The 19,834-nt window shown below is 41.3% G+C and overlaps 1 protein-coding gene across 3 annotated transcripts in view; it reads right to left on the bottom strand.

Moving 5' to 3' along the window:
* The window catches only part of Srebf2 (sterol regulatory element binding transcription factor 2), a 58,728-nt gene that overhangs the window by 26,855 nt on the left and 12,039 nt on the right, over nucleotides 1-19,834 (bottom strand). For all 3 annotated transcript variants that reach the window (XM_048803075.1, XM_015501850.2, XM_048803076.1), the window contains exons 2-7: nucleotides 6,902-7,339; nucleotides 5,748-5,929; nucleotides 4,324-4,470; nucleotides 2,402-2,623; nucleotides 1,076-1,190; nucleotides 768-949 (exon numbers count right to left, since the gene is read on the bottom strand). In XM_048803075.1, coding sequence (XP_048659032.1) covers nucleotides 768-949; nucleotides 1,076-1,190; nucleotides 2,402-2,623; nucleotides 4,324-4,470; nucleotides 5,748-5,929; nucleotides 6,902-7,337 — 1,284 coding nt within the window. In that variant the 5' untranslated portion in view covers nucleotides 7,338-7,339. The remainder of the gene's footprint in view (nucleotides 1-767; nucleotides 950-1,075; nucleotides 1,191-2,401; nucleotides 2,624-4,323; nucleotides 4,471-5,747; nucleotides 5,930-6,901; nucleotides 7,340-19,834) is intronic.

The following is a 19,834-nucleotide window of genomic DNA, read 5'->3' on the forward strand; positions in this document are numbered from 1 at the left end:
AGTCAGAAGCCTATTTAATTCAATTTATATGTCATAAGGTTTGTTGTTATCAAACAGAATTACATTTATAAAATATTTCAAAAATAAAACTTCCTTAATAAAAGTAAGATATATAAAAAAATAGATTAGTCAAAAATGTACACTAGAATGAAACTTTGTGCTTTTGGAGTCAGAAACTGCCAAAGTCAAAATATAGTACAGGACCCAGTGGTCTCCCTCTACAGTTTCCCAAGAAGATCATTAGGCTCAGAGTCTCTTTTAACTAATTCCATTAAACTTCAATTGCCAGGGGCTTTTATTGAGAATTAAAAGCCCTTGGTTGGAAAGTTATCTGTTAGATTGCAAACTGTAGTCATTTCCGGAAAGAGGACCCAGAGGTAGCCTCATCCTAAACCGACTGATCAGCCTCACAAAGTGGTCTTGCCAGGACCATTAAGGTAAAGAGAAGTAATGAGGCGCCTCTAGCAACTCCCAGAGCCCACCCCACCAATAGCTGCTCTGTGTCCTGGTTCTAGATCTGGCATTCATTCATTCCTTTCCTGGGGCTTTTCAGAAGATCAGTTAAACCAGAGGGGACTGTCCCCTGCCACCTGTGTCAGTTTTCTCTTCTTTATTCTTCACGACTTAAGCTAATTTCACAGAATTCCTGTTTCTCTATGGCTTATGCGCTCTTAACAGTTGGACTCACTCTCTGAGGCCTTCTCACAATTTTCTTAGTGGGGATATGGAAGAAATTCCAAGGGTCTGGGGATTTCAAAAATGTGTACCTTTGCATCATCCAACAGAGGACTTCCTGGCTCAGAGTCAATGGAATAGGGGGAGAAGCCGGCCTGGGACCCTGAGTCGGAGGCCGGGGGAGACATCAGAAGGACATTCTGATTAAAGTCATCAATCTTCAGGTCCACATCATTGTCTACCAGACTGCCCAGGTCAATGCCCTTCAGAAGCTCTGCAAAGAAAACCCCATAGGGAAAATTATCTGTTTTTATAGAGCTCCACCTAGGTTAGAACTGAGCTGGGTGGGGCTTCTTGAATAAAGGAAGCCTGATACCCCTTTCTCAATGGGCACACTTACTGTTTTTCTGATTTGCCAGCTTTAGCACCATGTTCTCTTGGCGCAATTTATGATTGACCTGCTGTAAGTATTTGATGTAATCAATAGCCTTTCTCAGAACACCGGACTTGTGCATCTGGGAAAGAGAACCAGTAAAACACAATGAAGCCAGGGCAGACCAGAGTGGAGAAAGCAGAGCTTTAGAGCTTGTAGGTGGGGATGCAAGATGCTGGTTCAGCTGCTGGTTACCTGGAACAAGATTCTCCGCATCTCTCAACCTCACTTTCCTTTTCCTTAACATGGGGGTAATAATAGCATGTGAGTCATAGGTTGGCAGTGAGGGCTAAGTGAGACAGTATATGTAGAGCTTAGCCTTGAGCCTAGCATGTCATCAACACATAATATATACTAGCAATTATTCCTACTCCTTATACTATCCCTAGCACAAAAACAAACTTTAAGGAAAACAAATGTCAAACAAAAGACCAGAGAACTGGGCTGGGAATGTAGCTCAGCGGTAGAACACTTGCATAGTATCATAAAGCCCTGGGTTAGATCTCCAACACTGCAAGCAAACAGACTAACAAAAACCAGAGTACTGGGGCTAGGGCTGTAGCTCAGTGGCAGAGCACCTGCCTAGCATGTGTGAGGCACTGGGTTCGATCCTCAGCATTGCATAAAAATAAATAAAATAAACGCATGCTGTCCATACACAACTACCAAAAACAAAACAAAACAAGACAAACAAAAAACCCAGAGCATCGGGACAGTTATCTTAAGTAAAGGTACACAAGGAAAAATAATGAAATTTTCTTTCAAAATACCAGTGAAAGTAAACAGATAATAGGTTTTTTAAAAATCTCCTGTTGTTGGGAGACACATTCATCACAATAGATTATATGAAAAATGAATTTCTTCTATTTGCTATTGGTCATAAACCCAATCTCTCCTCTCTCTTCCCTAAAAGGTAAAAATATTATAGCTACCCTGAACACAGCTAAGGATATGCCAGCAATGCCCTCCGCTGCCTCCAACCTGCAAACAGCCTGTATCTGGCCACTGGTGAGTGGCAGGTATCTCTGCTTCCGCTGCTGGGGTCCATGGTCCCAGAAGAGCACAGGTGAAGGAGTAAAAAGTGCCCGCAAATCACTGCCTTATCAACCCTCATTAATCCCCTTATGTTAGTTAATATTTTATATGCTGACAAACACCAAGATGCATTAAGAACACATCTCTAACTCATTCTTTGCAGACACTCAACCAAGCCTGGGACTTCCCTAACTCCCATAGCAAAGAAAAGTGCAGGGGAGATGATGGGCATGAAATGCCATTTTGTTTGGCACCTACCTTGGCATCTGTCCCCATAACCAGGTCCTTCAACTCGATGATTTTGTCGTTGATGGAGGAGCGATATCGCTTCTCAATGATATTGTGTGTTGTCCTCCTTTCTCCTTCTTTGGGAGGCTCAAGCTGCTTGACTCCCCCGGGTACCTGCTTAATGGGCACTTTCTCCTGCCCCATCATCACGGGCATTGTGGTGAGAATGGTCCCATTGCTGCCCACCAGGGTCTAGAGTAGGGGTAGAATTATCTCTTCATTAGTCTTAAGTAAAGCAACCTTACAACACAGAGCTGCTTGCTGGCCAAGTCACATCATCTGGCAATGTGTCATGTGACCGGAGACCCTTCTTGGGTTAATTAAGGTAGGTCCCCAAAGGCCTTAAAGCCATGGCACCTCAGTTACTATCTCTCTTTCATGATAAATTATACCACCAGAGGATCAAGATGGCTAAACATATCTTGACTTTTGATCTAGGGGTTCCAGAAACAAGTTATATAATTTTGCTTTGCTTTCAAACTGTTAACCTCCTCTGAATCCTCCAACTATTAACCACCTCTCAGTGAACCACATTAGTTGGTAACAGAGAAAACTTTCTTTGGTTATATGACACATTTTTTTCTCTCTCATATGACAATTTAATAAATTACTGCATTTCTTTCTACAATTTGGCCCTCAAAGAGCTCAAGGGCAGAACAGGCATTCTCAATCTGAGTCATTTTATTAAAAAAATAGGCTGACCAAAAGGGCTTCTCTCTTCTATTCTTCATCTCTGCTTTCCCCTCTTATTTTGGTGATGTTTACAAATGTTTTATTTTCTACAATAAATGGCTCCAATAAAGTGACCAATAAACAAATAAAAAGCTTCTTTAGTCATTAACAAATAATTTACACATAATAAAAGTCAGAAATCTTAAGTTTAGACCTCAATAAGGTTTTACATAAATACAATATGTATAACAACCCAGGCCAAGATGTAGACCTCTCCCCTGGGCAAGTTCCCTCCTGCCCCCCCTTATAATCACTGTTCTGACTTTATCACCATAGCTGTCCTTTGTCTCTTCTTGAACTTCATGTTAGTGGAATTATTTGTGATAGGCTTCTTTGGCTCCATACTATTTTTGAGGTTTAGTCATTGTGGTTCTATGCATTAATAGTTACTTTTCTCATTGATTGGCACACTCACTTTCATTGTATGAATATAAGTTGTTTATTTGTTCTCCTGTGGACATTTGGGTTGTTTCTAGTTCTTGGCTTTTATGAATAAAGCTAATGCGTCCACATTTTAATTCACCATTTACTCAATCAGACTTTTCTGTCACAGGATGCTGAAAGTGGCTGAGACCCCTCAGCTGAAGGATGAATGCTTTTCATGCTCTCCACCTTTGTGCCCCTTCCTGCCTGGCGCCCCTAGGGAGCTTCAGAAGCCAACCTCCACAAGCAGCAGGACCTAAGAGGTAATGGTCCTGTGTAGAGTAGCTGCCCAGGAACAGGTGCTGCTCTAGTGCTCTTTGCCACCCCTTGAAGATGCCAGGATTCTTATTTAACACTAGTGGAACCTTTTCAAGGGAAAACAAAATTAAAACAAGGTGAGGGCTGGGGATGTGGGTCAAGCGGTAACACGCTCGCCTGGCATGCGCAGGGTGCTGGTTCGATCCTCAGCACCACATAAAAGTAAAATAAAGATGTGTCCACCGAAAACTGAAAAATAAATATTAAAATATTCTCTCTCTCTCTCTCTCTCCAAAAAAAAAAAAAAAAAAAAAAAAAAATTCTCTCTAAAAAAAGAAACAAGGTGATATTTACAATTTGACCAAAATATTCTATAGAGCTTCTAACATCTACTCAGCATGTGGTTTCACATCTCTGAAGCCTAACACCTCCAAGAAAGGAGAAGGAGGGAGGAGGGCAGGGAAGGAGGAATCTCTTACTGGTACTTGAAGGGCAGCCGTCTGGATAGGGGTGGTGAGGGCTGTGAGGGCTGGGTTCTGGACTGCAGCCATGACAGGGCTGCCATCTGTCTTCAGTGTGGTTAAAACAAGGGAATCTGTCTTGATGATCTGAGGCTGGACCAGGACCTAGATGGGGAAGGAAGACAAGGAAAAGGAAGGTGATATTACTTTTCTTATTTCACATTTATTTCTAACTGCATAGATACTCCAAGAAAGAAAAAGAAAATATGCTTTTCATGAAACTGAGAATCAAAAAATTACAGGAAATCTCATAGAAATCATTCAAAAGCTGGCTATTTTGTATAGCCTGAACACTGGCTGACAGGGAGAGAGGGGACAGTTAAAGAGGACCCTGTGTCTTAAGGCTTCCTTAAGCTTTGAGGAAGGCAGTGTTAGCAGCCTGGTAGGAGCAGAACAGGGTCCAGTCAAGGTGGACAGTAGAGGGAGACAGTTCTGACTTTGTAAAGACAGGAAAGCCAGGATGGCTGAGATGCAAAAATGATAAACCTGATTTTTTTTTTTTTTTAAAAGATAAATTAGTTTGTTAGTAAAAAAAAATAGGGTTTACTATAGCACATGACATAAAAACAACATGCTTTTCTATAAAGATAATACACATTCCTCCCCTAGAAAGAAAAACATGTTCAGTATTCATTGCAGAAAATAGGGGAAATTTCCCAGCTACTTGAGAGTCTGAGACAAGAGGATTGCAAGTTCTTGGTCAGCCTGGGCAACTTAAGGAGACTCTGTCTCAAAATAATAATAATAATAATATTAGATAAATAAAAAAGGACTAGGGGTATAGCTCAGTGGTACAGTGCTTTGCCTAGCATGTGTGAGTTTCTGGGTTTAATACCTAGTACTAGAAAAAAAAAAAAAAAAGAAGAAGAAGAAGAAAGAAAAAGAAGAAGGTAGGGAAGAAAAAATTTTCAAGAAAATCATCTGGGCTGGGGATGTGGCTCAAGTGGTAGCAGGCTCGCCTGACATGCGTGCAGCCCGGGTTCGATCCTCAGCACCACATACAAACAAAGATGTTATGTCCGCCGAAAACTAAAAAATAAATATTAAAATTCTCTCTCTCTTAAAAAAAAAAAAAGAAAGAAAATAATCTGAGAGATACCAATCTGGTATATTTCTTTCCAGGTTTATACCTATTATATGTGTCAATAATCACTATACCAGCCTTTCTGAAGGGTAGGGTGAGCCACTGTAGCTCTACAGATGCAGTCTTAGCTAGGACTCTGTACACTTCTCACAGATACATCCTGGGGCCCAAGTGCCCCTACCAACTGTGCCAGCTGTTCCTTGTATATCTGACTGGTCCTTCCTAATATACAGACTACATCTTCAACCAAAGACCAGGCAACAGTCCCAACCTCCTTGAGCCCTTTTCAACCACCTACCGGGACCTGCTGCACCTGGGGTGCAGCAACTGTCTGCACTGTGGCTGGAGCAAGGGTCTGCAGTGTGCCATTGGCTGTTTGTGTCAGCACCCGCTGCGCCTGTACCGTCTGCACCTGCTGCTGGATAGTGACTGGCTGTACCTGAGAGGATGTCACCAGGCTTTGGACTTGAGGCTGAAGGACTTGGAGGAAAAGGAGGAAAAAGTCACATGGATGAGAAATGCAAGCTGTCACTGTAGCTGCAGCACTAACCCAAGGATGGAGTATCTCATAATGACTCCAACTTCCCACCTGCTGCTGAAAAAGATGTGCACAGCCATTTACAAGCTGGTTTAGAGCATAAGAACATCCCATAAGGGCTGCATCAATTTCTGAGAGAACGAGTACAAATTGTTTTATTACTTTGGGTGCTGGGGTGGAGGTAAAGGAAGCTAACTGGCAAATGACTGCACCCAGCAAGAGAGTTAATAGATGTTGAGAATCAACAACTCCCAGGGGCTTCATTTCCTCTCATCCCTTCTGGATGGAAAATGTGCTCTGGGACGATGATCTCAGCTTTTTGCCTTTATTCCACCCCCTCCCCAATTCTCCAAACCCATTAAACAACTATCAGGGTCTTTCAAATTCAGAGCAGTACTCATCACACCCAGAGCTCCCCACGGTCACTGGGATGCAGTGCACCACACAGAAAGAACAAGCACTTCAGTCACTCATTCACTCATCACATACAGAGGACATGCAACTCAGAAACAGCACCTATTTTAAAAGTCATACTCATCTCTGCAGTGGATGTTCAGGAGTTGTTTGCTGAATTGATCATTCCCACCTGTGGGTGCGAAGGCCTGGCTGCTGCCTAGCCAAGATTGAGACCTAACTTTATTCACGACTGTGTGTCTCTAGTTACTATGATGGCCTTGTGTCTACCATGCCTGTTGGACTCTTTGACCAAGTACCCTTGAACTAGGCCTAACAGATATTAAGGTCTTTGAGGAAGCAGAATGTAAAACATTCCTGCACCAGTTCATGGGGCCAGTGACCTGACGCTCATCCAGACAGGGCCATACTCAAAGAGGATAGAATTATCTGCATGGGCAGAAAACTGGCACAAGAACTCTGGAGCTACCCAGCAGCCCCACATCCAACATCTGAATCACCTTGAAAGCTGGTGGCTGCATTCTGGTAGATCAGGGGCTGCTGGATGATCCTCGTCTGTGGAGCGGTGCTGAATGTTGGGGTGATCATTACTGTCTGCTGTTGCAGCTGAGTTGCCGGTTGAGCCTGGGGCTGGGGCCGGGGCTGGAGAATAGGGGTTGCCCTTGGTGGGGTGGGAACTGCAGTAGAAGGGACCTTGACCTGTAGGGCTGGAGCCTGGGGGGAGGCAGCTGAGGGAGAGAAGGAAGATAACGGGACCTGGCTGAATGACCGCTGTATAGAGGGGTCCACGGCTCCGCCACTGCTGCCCCTGCCATTGCCGCTGCTGCCGCCACTACTGCTGCTGCTACTACCACCACTGCCAGGGAAGGAGCCACACAGCTGTTCTGAAAACAAGTCAGGGAACTCTCCCACTTGATTGCTGACGAATTGCAGCATCTCTGTGAACAAAAAGAAAAGGAGTAATGTTATTGCTACCCCAAATACTAACTTTCAGACTTCTCAGAAACTGAAGCATAGGGGGCTGGGGTATAGCTCAGTGGTGGAGTGCTTGCTTAGCAAGCTTCAGGCCCCAGGTTACATCCCCAGCACGAAAGAAAAGAAGGGAGGGCAGGAAAGAAAAGGAAAGAAAGAAAAGAAACTGAGGCATGAAAATCCAATGCCTTTTCTAAAAAGCAGAAATGGGTCAGGAGACAATGAGGCAGAGGGTGGGTAGTTACTGTCCTAAGGCTTTGATGCGCAGCCGTTTTGGTCTATGAGGCTACTTCCTATCTCAGTAGTGGTTTTTTTTGGGTACTGAGGATTGAATCCGGGGGCGCTTAACCCCTAAGCCACATCCCCAGCCCGTTTTATATTTTTTTAATTTAGAGATAGGGTCTTACTAAGTTGCTAAGGTTGGCTTTGAACTTGCAATCCTCCTGCCTCGGCCTCTGAGCTGCTGGGATTACAGGCGTGCGCCACTGCACCCCTGCTGCAGTGTGCCAGACCCCACCTCTCCCTAACCCTTTACTCCTCAGCAGGCAAGCTCTGGGGCCTCCTCTCCATTGGTGCCCTTGGAAATGCTCAGGGACAGTGAAGCCGAAGACGCCAAAGTCAGGGATCTTTAGGGGCAGAAAGAATGGAAAGACCATAATGTGAAGTCCAGAGCAGGGAAATAACTTGACAACACAACTTGTTGGAGCACAGCTAGGAGTAGAACCAGTTCTCTGACTCTACTTTGTTCTCCTATTGCACCACAGAGCACTGCCAGAAAGCCCAGGCAAAAGCAACCTGCCCTTGCCCTGGACTCCATGCTCTACAGGCCCCCTCTAGCCTTCCTCTGGCTATACCCTTTCCCTGTGGGCAAGAAGTCTGTGGGACCAGAAGGATGTGTTCACCTGGAGATCGTGTTCCCCCTTCTAGATCATGTTCTAAGTACCTGCAACTCCTGAATTCCCAGTCCAAAAGGATTCAAGCCTTCTTCCAGGGCTTCTTCCCTAGTCCTTCCAAAGGCTTACCCAAATCCAACTTGTTCCACGACTAATAATTTATCTTTCACAACTTCTTCCCTAAAACCGCTCCCTACTTACTAGGAGTCTGGGGGCCTGAGTTTTTTTTTCACTTATTTTCAGCTGTAATTCTCTACACTATACAAATTCCTTTTCTTTTCCTCATGCTAATACATCCCCCCCAAGAAGCTACTGCTTGTTCTTGAACAGTGGGTGGTCCCTTCTCTCCAAATTCTCAAGGCCATAGGATGCTCTGATTTGGACACCAAACCAACCACCATCACCACAATAACAAAAAAAAGCACCATTTCCATTCATTCCCCCAAGCCTCCACCAGCAAGTCCCTCCCAAGTCTTTGATACTATGTGTGGAACGGGTGTCTGGAGTATGAAGAATTATGAGAAGAGCAAGCAGAACACTGAGGGGGGGGGGGAATGGGCATGAGAGGGTGGGTTTCTAGAGTGGTCTCCATACGGGTAACTCGAGCTTAGCATTTCAAGTTCAGCACCATAAGCATTCAGTCAGTTTAACCTGCTGGGTAAAACAGCATTTCAGCAGACTAAATCCTTACAGTGGTACTACTTACCAATACCTAGATACTCTGCTCTGTCCTCAATCAACCTGTTATGTGTGGGAAGAAGTGGGCAGATTGCCACAGATACTGCAACTCATACCAACCAAGTCCAATTTTCTTGTACACAATTCAACTAAGAAATGTTCTCAAATTCAGCACAAAATCTAAACAAAACACAAACTAGTGCTCACACAAGTACAACAAAAGATTATAAAAAGCTTTAAGAAAATGATCAAGAGAAACCTGTTTGTTGAGCCTTCCAGAATGCCCTAAAATCCTGGCTTTCTGGGAAATCAACACAGAGGCCTATTTTCAGAGGCTCTCACTGGCTACCTGTTTTCCCCTGAGGAAGACAGAAGGCTGGGGCAGCCTGGTGGTTAGGCACGGGCTTTGGTGTCACATGGGCTTTGGTGTGCATCTCAAGAAGCTAGCCCAACTAGCTGTGTCAATGTGGACAAGCTACTCCTCTCTATTCTCAACTTCCCAACCACAAAAGGCAGCTGAGAAAACACCACTTTGCTTCTTTGCTCTGAGAATTAATAAGATAATTTATGCAAAGTGCTTGGTGAGGGGCAGGCCCTGGGGAAGCTCCCTACTTTGATACATCTAGAGTACCCACTACACAGGCACTTAGGCCCGCTTATCTCATCTCATCAAGTGCTCTCAAAACCCTTTTGTGGGGGAAGACAAGCTGGTGTACAAAGGTCACAGGCTTAGTTCACAAAACAGGTTAAGAATACGTAGGCAGATGAAATGAGATTGCTTAAATTTAAAAACATATCCCTTTCAGGGCTGGGGCTGTGTCTCAGTGGTGGAGCGCTTGCCTAGCATGCATGAGGCCCTGGGTTCGATCCTCAGCACCACATATAAATAAATAAATAAATAAAGGTATTGTGTTCATCTACAACTAAAAATTATTTAAAACAAAAATTTCCCTTTCAATCGTCACACAGAAAGATCCAGTGGAGACATTTCTAGGCAGCCAGGTCAGGACAGAGTGGTGTGGGGGGGCTGTTAAGAAGAGCAATGGGGGGACTGGGGTTGTGGCTCAGCGGTAGAGCGCTCGCCTAGCATGTGCGAGGCGCTGGGTTCGATCCTCAGCACCACATAAAAATAAATAAAATAAAGGTATTGTGTCCAACTTAAAAAAAAAAAAAAAACTTAAAATAAATAAAATAAAGTTAAAAAAAAAAAAAGCAATGGGCTGGGGCTGTGTCTCCGTTGTTAGATTGCTTGCCTAGCACGTGTGAGGCACTAGGTTCAATCCTCAGCACCATGTAAAAATAAGTAAATAAAATAAAGGTATTGTGTCCATCTACTATAAGAAAAGACGAACATTTACACAGAGGATCCACAAGAGCCTCTGGAGCATCTCCAGGGTGGGGAGCACGCACCCTGCAGTGCCAGAGAACGGGAGGCCTGGAGAACCAGGGCGCAGGCCCCAGGAGCAGGCCCACTCTGTGACTCTAAGCTGTGTCCTGTGGGCACATCCTAATGTCTTCTCGCTACTCCCTGCTCTGATCATTTGTGCTTTGCGATTACACAGGCTCTCATTTCCACAGAGGGTGGTCATGAAACCCAGAGAAGGGAGGCCTGGGAGAACATTTATGGCATTTTTAAAATAAAGTTCAGTTTCTTGCTGCAGCCCACGGGGCCCAGGGCCAGAGACAGGCTTCCCAGGAGCTGGGTAGGCACACCCAAGCTCACCCCATTCCTCTCTAAGCCACATTTCTGTTTTAGGCTGCTTCTTAAACTTAGGGCTACATTGCTTAAAAAAGTATGCAGGGACCCATGAAACTATTTCTGGGTTCTGGTCTCTTTAAAAGCATGTAACCAAAATTAGAGGTTGTGGTTGTTAACCATGCATTGCAGGCAGCCCTGTGTCTCATCTACAAGTGTCTCAAATTCATCTGTACTTTATGGAGCTTGTGACTTAGAGGTAGCAAATTACTTTGCCCAGCTCAGCCCTGTTGCATCTACTTAGAGTAAGATAACCCGAAATATGGTCAGACTAATTTGGTTAGAAATAAGGAATCCAAATCTCCTAGATGGGGCAACAGTCTCTCCAAACTGCAGTGAGTCAACAATTCTTCAGTAGGTATTTGTTACCTAGCCCTGTTAGATACGCAGTGTGTTGGTTTACAAGGGCCCCATCTTCCTCTCTCTTTTTTTTGTGATATTGGGGATTGAGCCCACAGCCCTGCACATGCCAGGCAAGCACTGAGCTACATCTTGGTCCTTTTTTTTTTTTTTTTAAGTTGTAGTTGAACACAATACCTTTATTTTACTTATTTATTTTTATGTGGTGCTGAGGATCGAACCCAGGGCCTCACATGTGCTAGGCAAGCGCTCTACCGTGGAGCCACAACCCTAGCCCATCCCCAGTCCTTTTTATTTTATTTTGAGACAGAGTCTCACTAAAATGCCGTGGCTGGCCTCAAGCTTGCCACCCTCTAGCCTCAGCCTCCCAAGCAGCCAAGATTATAGTCACGTGTCACCAGCCCCACTCATTATTCTTTTTTGTTTTGCTCGTTTATTTTTATATTTTGTATTTATTATGCACCTTGTGTTAGACAATGTCTTAATTTTTTAAAATCATAAAACAAATTACTGAAAAATTTAGAAAAGTTAAATGAAGAGAACAAAAATTTAAAATCCAGCAATTCTACTACCCTGAGACATCCACTGACAATATTTTGATGTGTGTATCCTTTCAGGCTTCTTCCTACAGGAGACCGGCTTGTACACACAAACATACACATACATGCAAATGGTTTTGCAAAGATGAGATTCCACTCAAAATGCTAATGCTCTGTTTGCTTAATAAAACATGAAGAGCATTTACTGTCAACCATTATAAATATAATATTTTTTGAAAAGTCATACAATACTAAATTGTATTGGTCCACTGGATCTATTTAGTCACTTAGTGATAATAGTTGCTTTCATTTTTTTTTTCAGGATTATTAACAATTCTTAGAAATCTACAAAAATCATTTCCCAGGGGCTGGAGTTGTGGCTCAGTGGTAAAACACTTGCCTTTCATGCTTGGGGCACTGGGTTCGATTCTCAGCACCACATAAATAAATAAAATAAAGGTATTGGTTCCATCTAAAAATTTAAAAAAAAATCATTTCCCACTTATCATTCATTTGGGATGAATCCTTAGAAATTAGATGGTTGGGATGTGTGCTTTGGGAGGGCTACGATAATCTGTGCTTTCACCACTGTCTCCCTACAGCTATCTGAAATAGTGGATAAAACCAACATGTCATCGTTTTGTTTTGCATGGTTAAACGCTAAATGAAGGAAAATTTTTTTCTATCTCAATTTTAATGACCATTTGTATTTCTTTCATTATAAATTGCCTATTCTTGACCTTTATTTTTCTGAGTTGTTTCTTTTTACTAGTTTGAATTTTTTCATAAATTACAGAAATTTGCTCTTTCTTATATGTATCCAAATATTTCACCCATTGTTATTTCTTTTTAAATTTGTTCATGAAAAAAAAAGACAAGGATTCAGAGTCATCACATCTAAGCCTTGGATCTTGGAGTTAGCTTTACTTCACTGAGCTGCAGTTTTCTCATCTGCAAAACAAGGTTTATAATTATAGATAACTCATGGAGTTACTAATTCATGTAGAATCTAAAGCAGAGCACTGATTTAACTGTTGTTTTGAAAAAGTCAATTTGTTCCAATATCAGGAACAATTTGAGCATAGCATGAAGTTGGCATTTGTTAATACATGAAAGAAACACTAGAAAAATACTCAGCTGACATGAGCCATGGGGAGATGCACAAAACACAAACGCACCTCTCAAAATATCCACCAGCGCCATCAGGTCACTGCCTATGTTATGAACCACACCCATTTACAATGGTGCCAGAACTTTTCATCAAACTTCAGATAACCCTCCCCTTCTGCCATTTCACAATAACTCACACATTATCATCTAATGATACCCACACTTCCACAAGCAAACCTCAGGTCTTTTTCAAGACGAAACGTCTAATTTGTGGTGGTATTTATATATTTCTAGGCCAATTACTTGTAAAGCCATGATATTTTATTAGCTTCCTGTTTTTTTTTTTTAAAAATGATTTTTTTCTTTCCCCTTTTTCACTTAGGGTATTTTTTGAGTATCCTGATTCTAACCCCTTTGCAAGATTTTGTATAGCACAGTGATTAAGGGAATATATGTGTTGCTCTAGTACAAATTTGTATACAGAACTATATATATATGAATTTTAATATTACATAGTGAAATTACATGGCTTTTGTGTTATTCTTTAAAAAATCTCATCACCGCTGGGCCCAGAGGCCTGTAATCCTAGAGACTCAGGAGGCTGAGGCATGAGGATCTCAAATTCAAAGCCAGCCTCAACAATGGAGAGGTGCTAAGCAATTCAGTGGTTGAATAAAATACAAAATAGGGCTGGGATGTGGCTCAGTGGTTGAATGCCCGAGTTCAATCTCTGCTCCCCCCCCCCCCCAAAAAAAAGGTCTCATCCCCAAGGTTATAGGGACATTCATCTAAGCTTTCACTTTTTTTGTTGTTGTTGTTCATTTAATCTCTGATATTATAGCTGCTCCACAAGCACAAGAACATAGGCATAAATAAGTACAGTGTGATGTGTGTGTACAGGATGCTTGGGAATGAGATGGAACACAACCAGTGATCCAGAAAGAGGGAGGTAAATGCAAAATCCAATGCCCAGTAAGAACTACCTGAAGCATTCAGAACTCTCCCACGCTGATAATCCTATCTCCTTTCCTAGGATGGTTTTTCTAATAATTACCAGAAAAATCAAATAGTAGTAGACTAGTATCAAACCCAAGGTCAACTGTGAGGTAACTTTTCATTCTTCACCATTTTACTATTTGTAGTCATCACTGCTTTCTCCATGACCATTCAAGTCACCCAGAGTTAAAGGCAGTTAAAGACCTCAGTTCAGTAACCACATCTTTCCACACAGAAGTCCTTAAATGCAAGCAGTAATACAGGGAATAATCTTAACAGGCAAATTGCCATCTCCACTCCACTCAAACACTAGGTGTGTTGCCATCTCAACACACCAGCTCAAAATACAGGAACAATACTGACAGGGACAGCATCGTTACTTAAAAAGGGTTCTTTCTGGGTCATGTTCCTAGGAAAAGGGAGTCTGGAGGAGGCGTGGAATGACAAAGGATGGCAAAGTAGTGATTCAAACATCCTATATTTTAAGTGACAGATGAGTGAACCTCTTTACTGGCAAAGAAACCACAAAGGAAAACCGGGTGGGGAGGTGGAGATTCTCAAATGCTCATGTTTTGTAACACACATAAATGTGTCACATTTGTATATACCAAATTTTATATTTTGTATATACCAAATTTTATTATTGATATATTTATTTGGTCTCATGAATTGAACAACTGAGCCACATCCAGCCCTTTTTATTTTGAGACAGGGTCTCTCTAAGTTGTTTAGGGCCTCACCAAATTATTGAGGCTAGCCTTGAACTTGTGATCCTCTTGCCTCTGCCTCCTGAGTCACTGGGATTACAGGCATATGCCACCACACCCAGCTGTACATACCAAATATTAAATAAAATACAACTGTTAGAAATTAGGACAGTAAAAAAGCCCATAGGAACCCAAAGCAATTCATAAATTCATATTCATTCTCGCTCACGCTCTCTCTCTCTCTCTCTCTCTCCCCTAGGGAATGAGCCCAGGGCACTGTCTGTGCTAGGCAAATGCTCTACCACTGAGCTACACCCCAGACCTAAAGCAATTTTTATAAGGTGTTCTGATCTGCCGTATATATGGCTCTCTCCTTTTCAATCAGGCAGCCCCAGCCCAGCTCTACATAGAAAAGGAAAGTGGGCAAAGAATGAAGAAAAGTCTAGGCTTTCCTAGACACCATAGCATGGGACCTGAGCCAGATCCCAGTAGTTTCATCCAGGTGAGCGATCATCAGCACCACCTTCAATTTGCTGCTCTTTCCCTCTGCCATAAATTTACTCTAAATTTGTTAGGTCTTCCTCCAAAGTATCACAGACTTAACTCTTTGCTCCACTTCCATAGCCTTGCTTGATTTCAGCCTCAGCCTCCTACCCTCAGATAATCATCTTTGAGTATCTTATTAGTCCAACAGCTTTTCAAATCAAATTTCTTAAACACAAGCTTCAGGGCTTCTACCCAATGCTCCCTCCTACTCCAAGGGTTTCACTTCCTACTCACCTGAGTTCCTCATCTACCCAAGAAAAATACCTACTTCCTTTTCAGCACATGCCTTTGCGGGTGGGGCAATCGGACTATGACTGCCTAGCCTGGCCTTTTCTGCTTGTGAATACCTTCCTCTTTTGTACAAGCTCTAAACTGCACAATTCCACTTCAAAATGACTTACAATTACTTTTACCAAGAACTCGTTTCCATTTCAGACCCAGTAGTGTTAGCCCATGAACCCAACTGTGATCTATTTTGTTAAGAAAAATTATCTAGGGGCTGTAGCTGTAGCTCAGTGGTAAAGCATCTGCCACGCATGTGTAGGCACTGGGTTCGATCCACAGTACCACACAAAAATAAATAAAGATATTGTGTGTCCATCTACAACTAAAAAAATATTAAAAAAAGAAAAAATTATCTAAAACTTGGAAATAAAGCCAATAAATAAATAAATAAATAAAAGTTCTCTGTGTCCTTTTGTTTTCCCCCACTTTGGTACTGGGCTCTGAACCCATATGTTAGGTAAGTGCTCTATCACCAAGCTACATCCCCAGTCCTTTTTATTTTTTATTTTCAGACAGGGTCTCATTAAGTTGCCCAGGCTGGCCTCAAACTTGCAATCCTCCTGCCTTCAGCCTCTGGAGTTACTGGATTACTGGAATGCACACTGTATCTGGCTCCCTTTAAGGTTATACTACTGCACTGTCTCCCCTGCCTACCTAAAAGTCATCTGATGCGCTAAGAAAACACAACTTTATTGACTTTATATTTACTACTGATTAAGACCCATGTTCTGATAAGTTAGATATTAACTTGCAGAAAATCGCTAAGTTGCAAATAATTTAATAGGAAAGATAACCTCCAAGGTTTTGTTTTTATTGCCTTGTAGGACATTAACCAGTTGTGCACCTAAACTTGCAATCTTATTTCTGCATTCTTCTTGTCCTACTATGTAAATAGGAGTTTCTTCTCCTTTGATTCAGTTCTGTCATCTTGCTAGTTTCCTCCCTAACAGTGCTAATAACCTTTTGATATTTGCTCATGATAGATTAGTGTGTTTTTACCTTTAAAAAAAAAAAAAAGCATGTTGCCACATTTAAAACTCACAAGTTGTAGTTTTAAATGTTTTGCTTATGTGTTGTGCTCTACAAGTACATGGTTAGACTCCTCCACTCCTTTATACCTCTCTAAGCACTAAGGATCCTGGTAACTTAAAACAAAAACAAAACAAACAGGCATTGAGCCACTGAAATGCCCCCAAAAGCAATTTTCATGCCACCTATAAAAACAATGATCATGCATTGAAAAATAGAAGGAAATATATTGCTTCATAATGACACCAAGATATTTTTAAATATTAAATTATCCTGGAAAATCTGGACAGGTATATGCAATTTCTGCAATGCTCTCACTTTAGAGGAAGTAGATCTATAAATTCAAAATGATTATAATATGTTGAGCACCCAATGAGCACCAGCCTACAGAGGTGATGTATCAGTCCTTGACCTCAAGGAATTAGTGAAAGTATCACAATACAGCCTTGGAGAAATGTCACAGCAGACAGGTGTATCTACAAGACATCAAGGAGGATACAAGGAGCACAACAAAATCACAGGCTCAACAGGTCCAGCAGCTCCCTGAAGGCTGATCAGGATGCAAGTTGCATTCTATTCTGGGGAGCCTCATGAGCTAAGCTGGGAAAAATGCAGCTGTGGTGGGCTGCACTAATCTGGCAGGTAGCCAGGGGCCAAAGCACAAGGGGTCCCACAACTAATGGTAGTGGGCTTGGCTACTCTCCTTATTAAAAATGAAGACAACCCACAGGCAAGCTGTTTTATGCTCTAGGAAAGAGAGACCCTACCACTTAGCAGTTTTTCTTTCTGGTTTGTACAAGGGGGCTGCTCCCTTACCCAGAGCCCCATGACAACATAAACTAATTAAACTTATAGCTAGATTCTGACTAGAGCAGATAATAATCAGAATGGCTGAAACAACAACAACAAAACCTGAGATAACTTTCTCCACTGATGAAAATTTTTCTGAAAATTGGCTATAGATTAAAAATTGCCTAGCATGCGTGAGGCACTGACTGGGTTTGATCCTCAGCACCACATAAAAATAAACAAATAAAATAAAGGCATCCTGTCCATCTACAACTTAAAAAACAAAATTAAAAAAAAAAGTTCTGGTTATGAAAATGGCTCTAAAAATTGATCAACATTCAGAAACAGGTTGGCTCCTGGGAAGTATGTAAAGAAAGGGTGACAAGGAAACCTATTTAGAGAGAAAAGCAGGATGTAAAAAAACCAAACCAAGGCTCATTTTGCAAGATCAAATTGAATATAGATTTCACGTTTAGATGCAAAGAGAAGCTGAGTGTGGTGACACCTGCAATCCCAGCCACTTAGGAGGCTGAGGCAGAATGATCACAAGTTTGAGGCCAGCCTGGGCAATTTAAGAAAACCCTTAGCAACTTATTGAGAAACTGTCTCAAAAATTAAAAGAAAAAAAAAGACTTAGGGAGGTAGCTTAGAGGTAAAACACCCTTGGTTCAATCCCCAGTACCAAAGGAGTGAAAAAAAAATCAGAACTGGCTGTGAATCCAGAAATGTAATTACCGTGCTATCTTTGGAAGATTAATTTCCTTGAGATTTGTTTTCTTTACTTGTGTATATAGGAATAATACAATCTCTGATATATATTTATATATAGGAATATGTCAAGCATACAATAAAATATATTTGATTCTTTCAGTTTTTTAAATATCACACTGAAAAAGGAAATATTTCCAGGTTAGATTTTAGATTATCCTTTGGATAAAAGTTAATGGTATGCTATTGAATTTAAAAGCAAAACCAACTCAGTGAAGATAATAAACTTATTTTCTGATTAAAAACAGTATTTATATTTTATTTAAATGTACAGAAGGTGATTATAGCTGAAATTAAATTCACTCATACAGATTCTATGAGACAACATATTAATAGTTAACAATGACAGCTATTATTACTTTAATAAACTCTGAGACCAGTATTATTATTATTCTGTTTTAAAAGTGAGGAAAACAAGGCTCAAAGAAATTAGATAATCTGTTTAAGTCTCCCACATACACTACAAAGTGGCTGAGCTGAGATTTGAATTTGGATCTGTATTTAGGTTTTTCTGTTTCTCTTCCACCTACAATCTCCTACCCTACAAAACAAGCATTTCTTATATTTTACATTTACGTTCATCAAAATTCGGGAGTAAGATGTAAGAGAGACCTGGAGTAACAACAAAGGAGAATTCAGGGTGTGAGTGGAGGGGCATTTAGGAAATCCATATCATTGCTTTCCATATCAATTTCCTTCTCTCCCTCATTTTCTTTTTCTTTTTCTTTTTTTTTTTTTTTTGTGTGTGTGTATGTGTGGTACTGAGAATAGAACCCAGGGACGCTCTACCACTGAGCCTCCAGTCTTTTTAATTTTGAGATAGGGTCTTGGTAAGTTGCCGAGGCTGACCTACTTGTGATCTTCCTGCCTCATCTTCCCAAGTGTCTGTGATTATAAGCACGTACCACTGTGCCCAGCTCAGTGTTCCAGTGTTAATGGAAAACATCAGTCTCAGGGCAACATGTAACTCACACTCATCAAGGGAAATGGGGAAGAGATATTTTTGCCTGTTTGCATTAAAGTATACCTTTCTACCCAAATTATTACATTATCATCCAAATGAGACGTTCTACTTTAACAAGTGCTCCTTGCTAAAAGAGTCTCTAACCGAGACTAAGGAGGCTGAAGCAGGATGATCACAAGTTTGAGGCCAGCCTCAGCAACTTAGTAAGACCTGTTTGAAAACAGAAATAGAACTGGGGATATAGCTCAGTGAGTGATAAAGTGCCCTGGGTTCAATCCCCAGTACTAAAAACATAAATAAACAAATTAATTAATTTTAAAAGAACAGTTTTTCTTTTAATAAAGAACAAATTTATAAAGACACATCCCTTAATACATGCATTTAACAAACATTAACTAAGATGCCACCAGATACAAAAATAAATGTCTGCCAGAGGCATATGTTCTTGTAGAGAACCCTGTGTAAATATCTGCCAGGGCTGGTACAAAGCACTGGTATAAAAAGAGCGGCATGGTACAGCAGGTACCTGTTGGGGGATGTTGCCTAAACAGCTGTTGTTTTTACTGTAATTTACTTTGTGTTTGCATGTGAGCATGTGTACATTTACTTACAAAGTTTAAATGTGATTTTTATTTTACTAGAAAATTACCTGGTTAGCACTGATACTACATTGTTTTTGACTTTAACACCTTGCTAGGAACTTTCACACATACTCTGTTACATAATGTTAAGAAATCATCTTGTGAGGTAGCTACTTCAAGATAGATAGGGGCTGTACCTCAGTGGCAGATTGCTTGCCTAGCACGTGTGAGGCACTGGGTTTGACCCTTAGCACCACAAAAAAAAAAAATAAACAAACAAATGCATTAAAAAATATTGATTGATTGATTTGGTATGTGCAGTACTTGGGATTGAACCCGGGTGTTCTCAATGAACTACACCTGCAGTTTCTTTCATTTTTAATTTTTATTTATTTATTTTCAAATTTTTTAGAAGTAGTTGGACATAATACCTTTATTTTATTTATTTTTATTTGGTGCT

This window comes from Marmota marmota, unplaced genomic scaffold, assembly GCF_001458135.2.
Source record: "Marmota marmota marmota unplaced genomic scaffold, marMar, whole genome shotgun sequence".
Classification (NCBI taxonomy): Eukaryota; Metazoa; Chordata; class Mammalia; order Rodentia; family Sciuridae; genus Marmota; species Marmota marmota.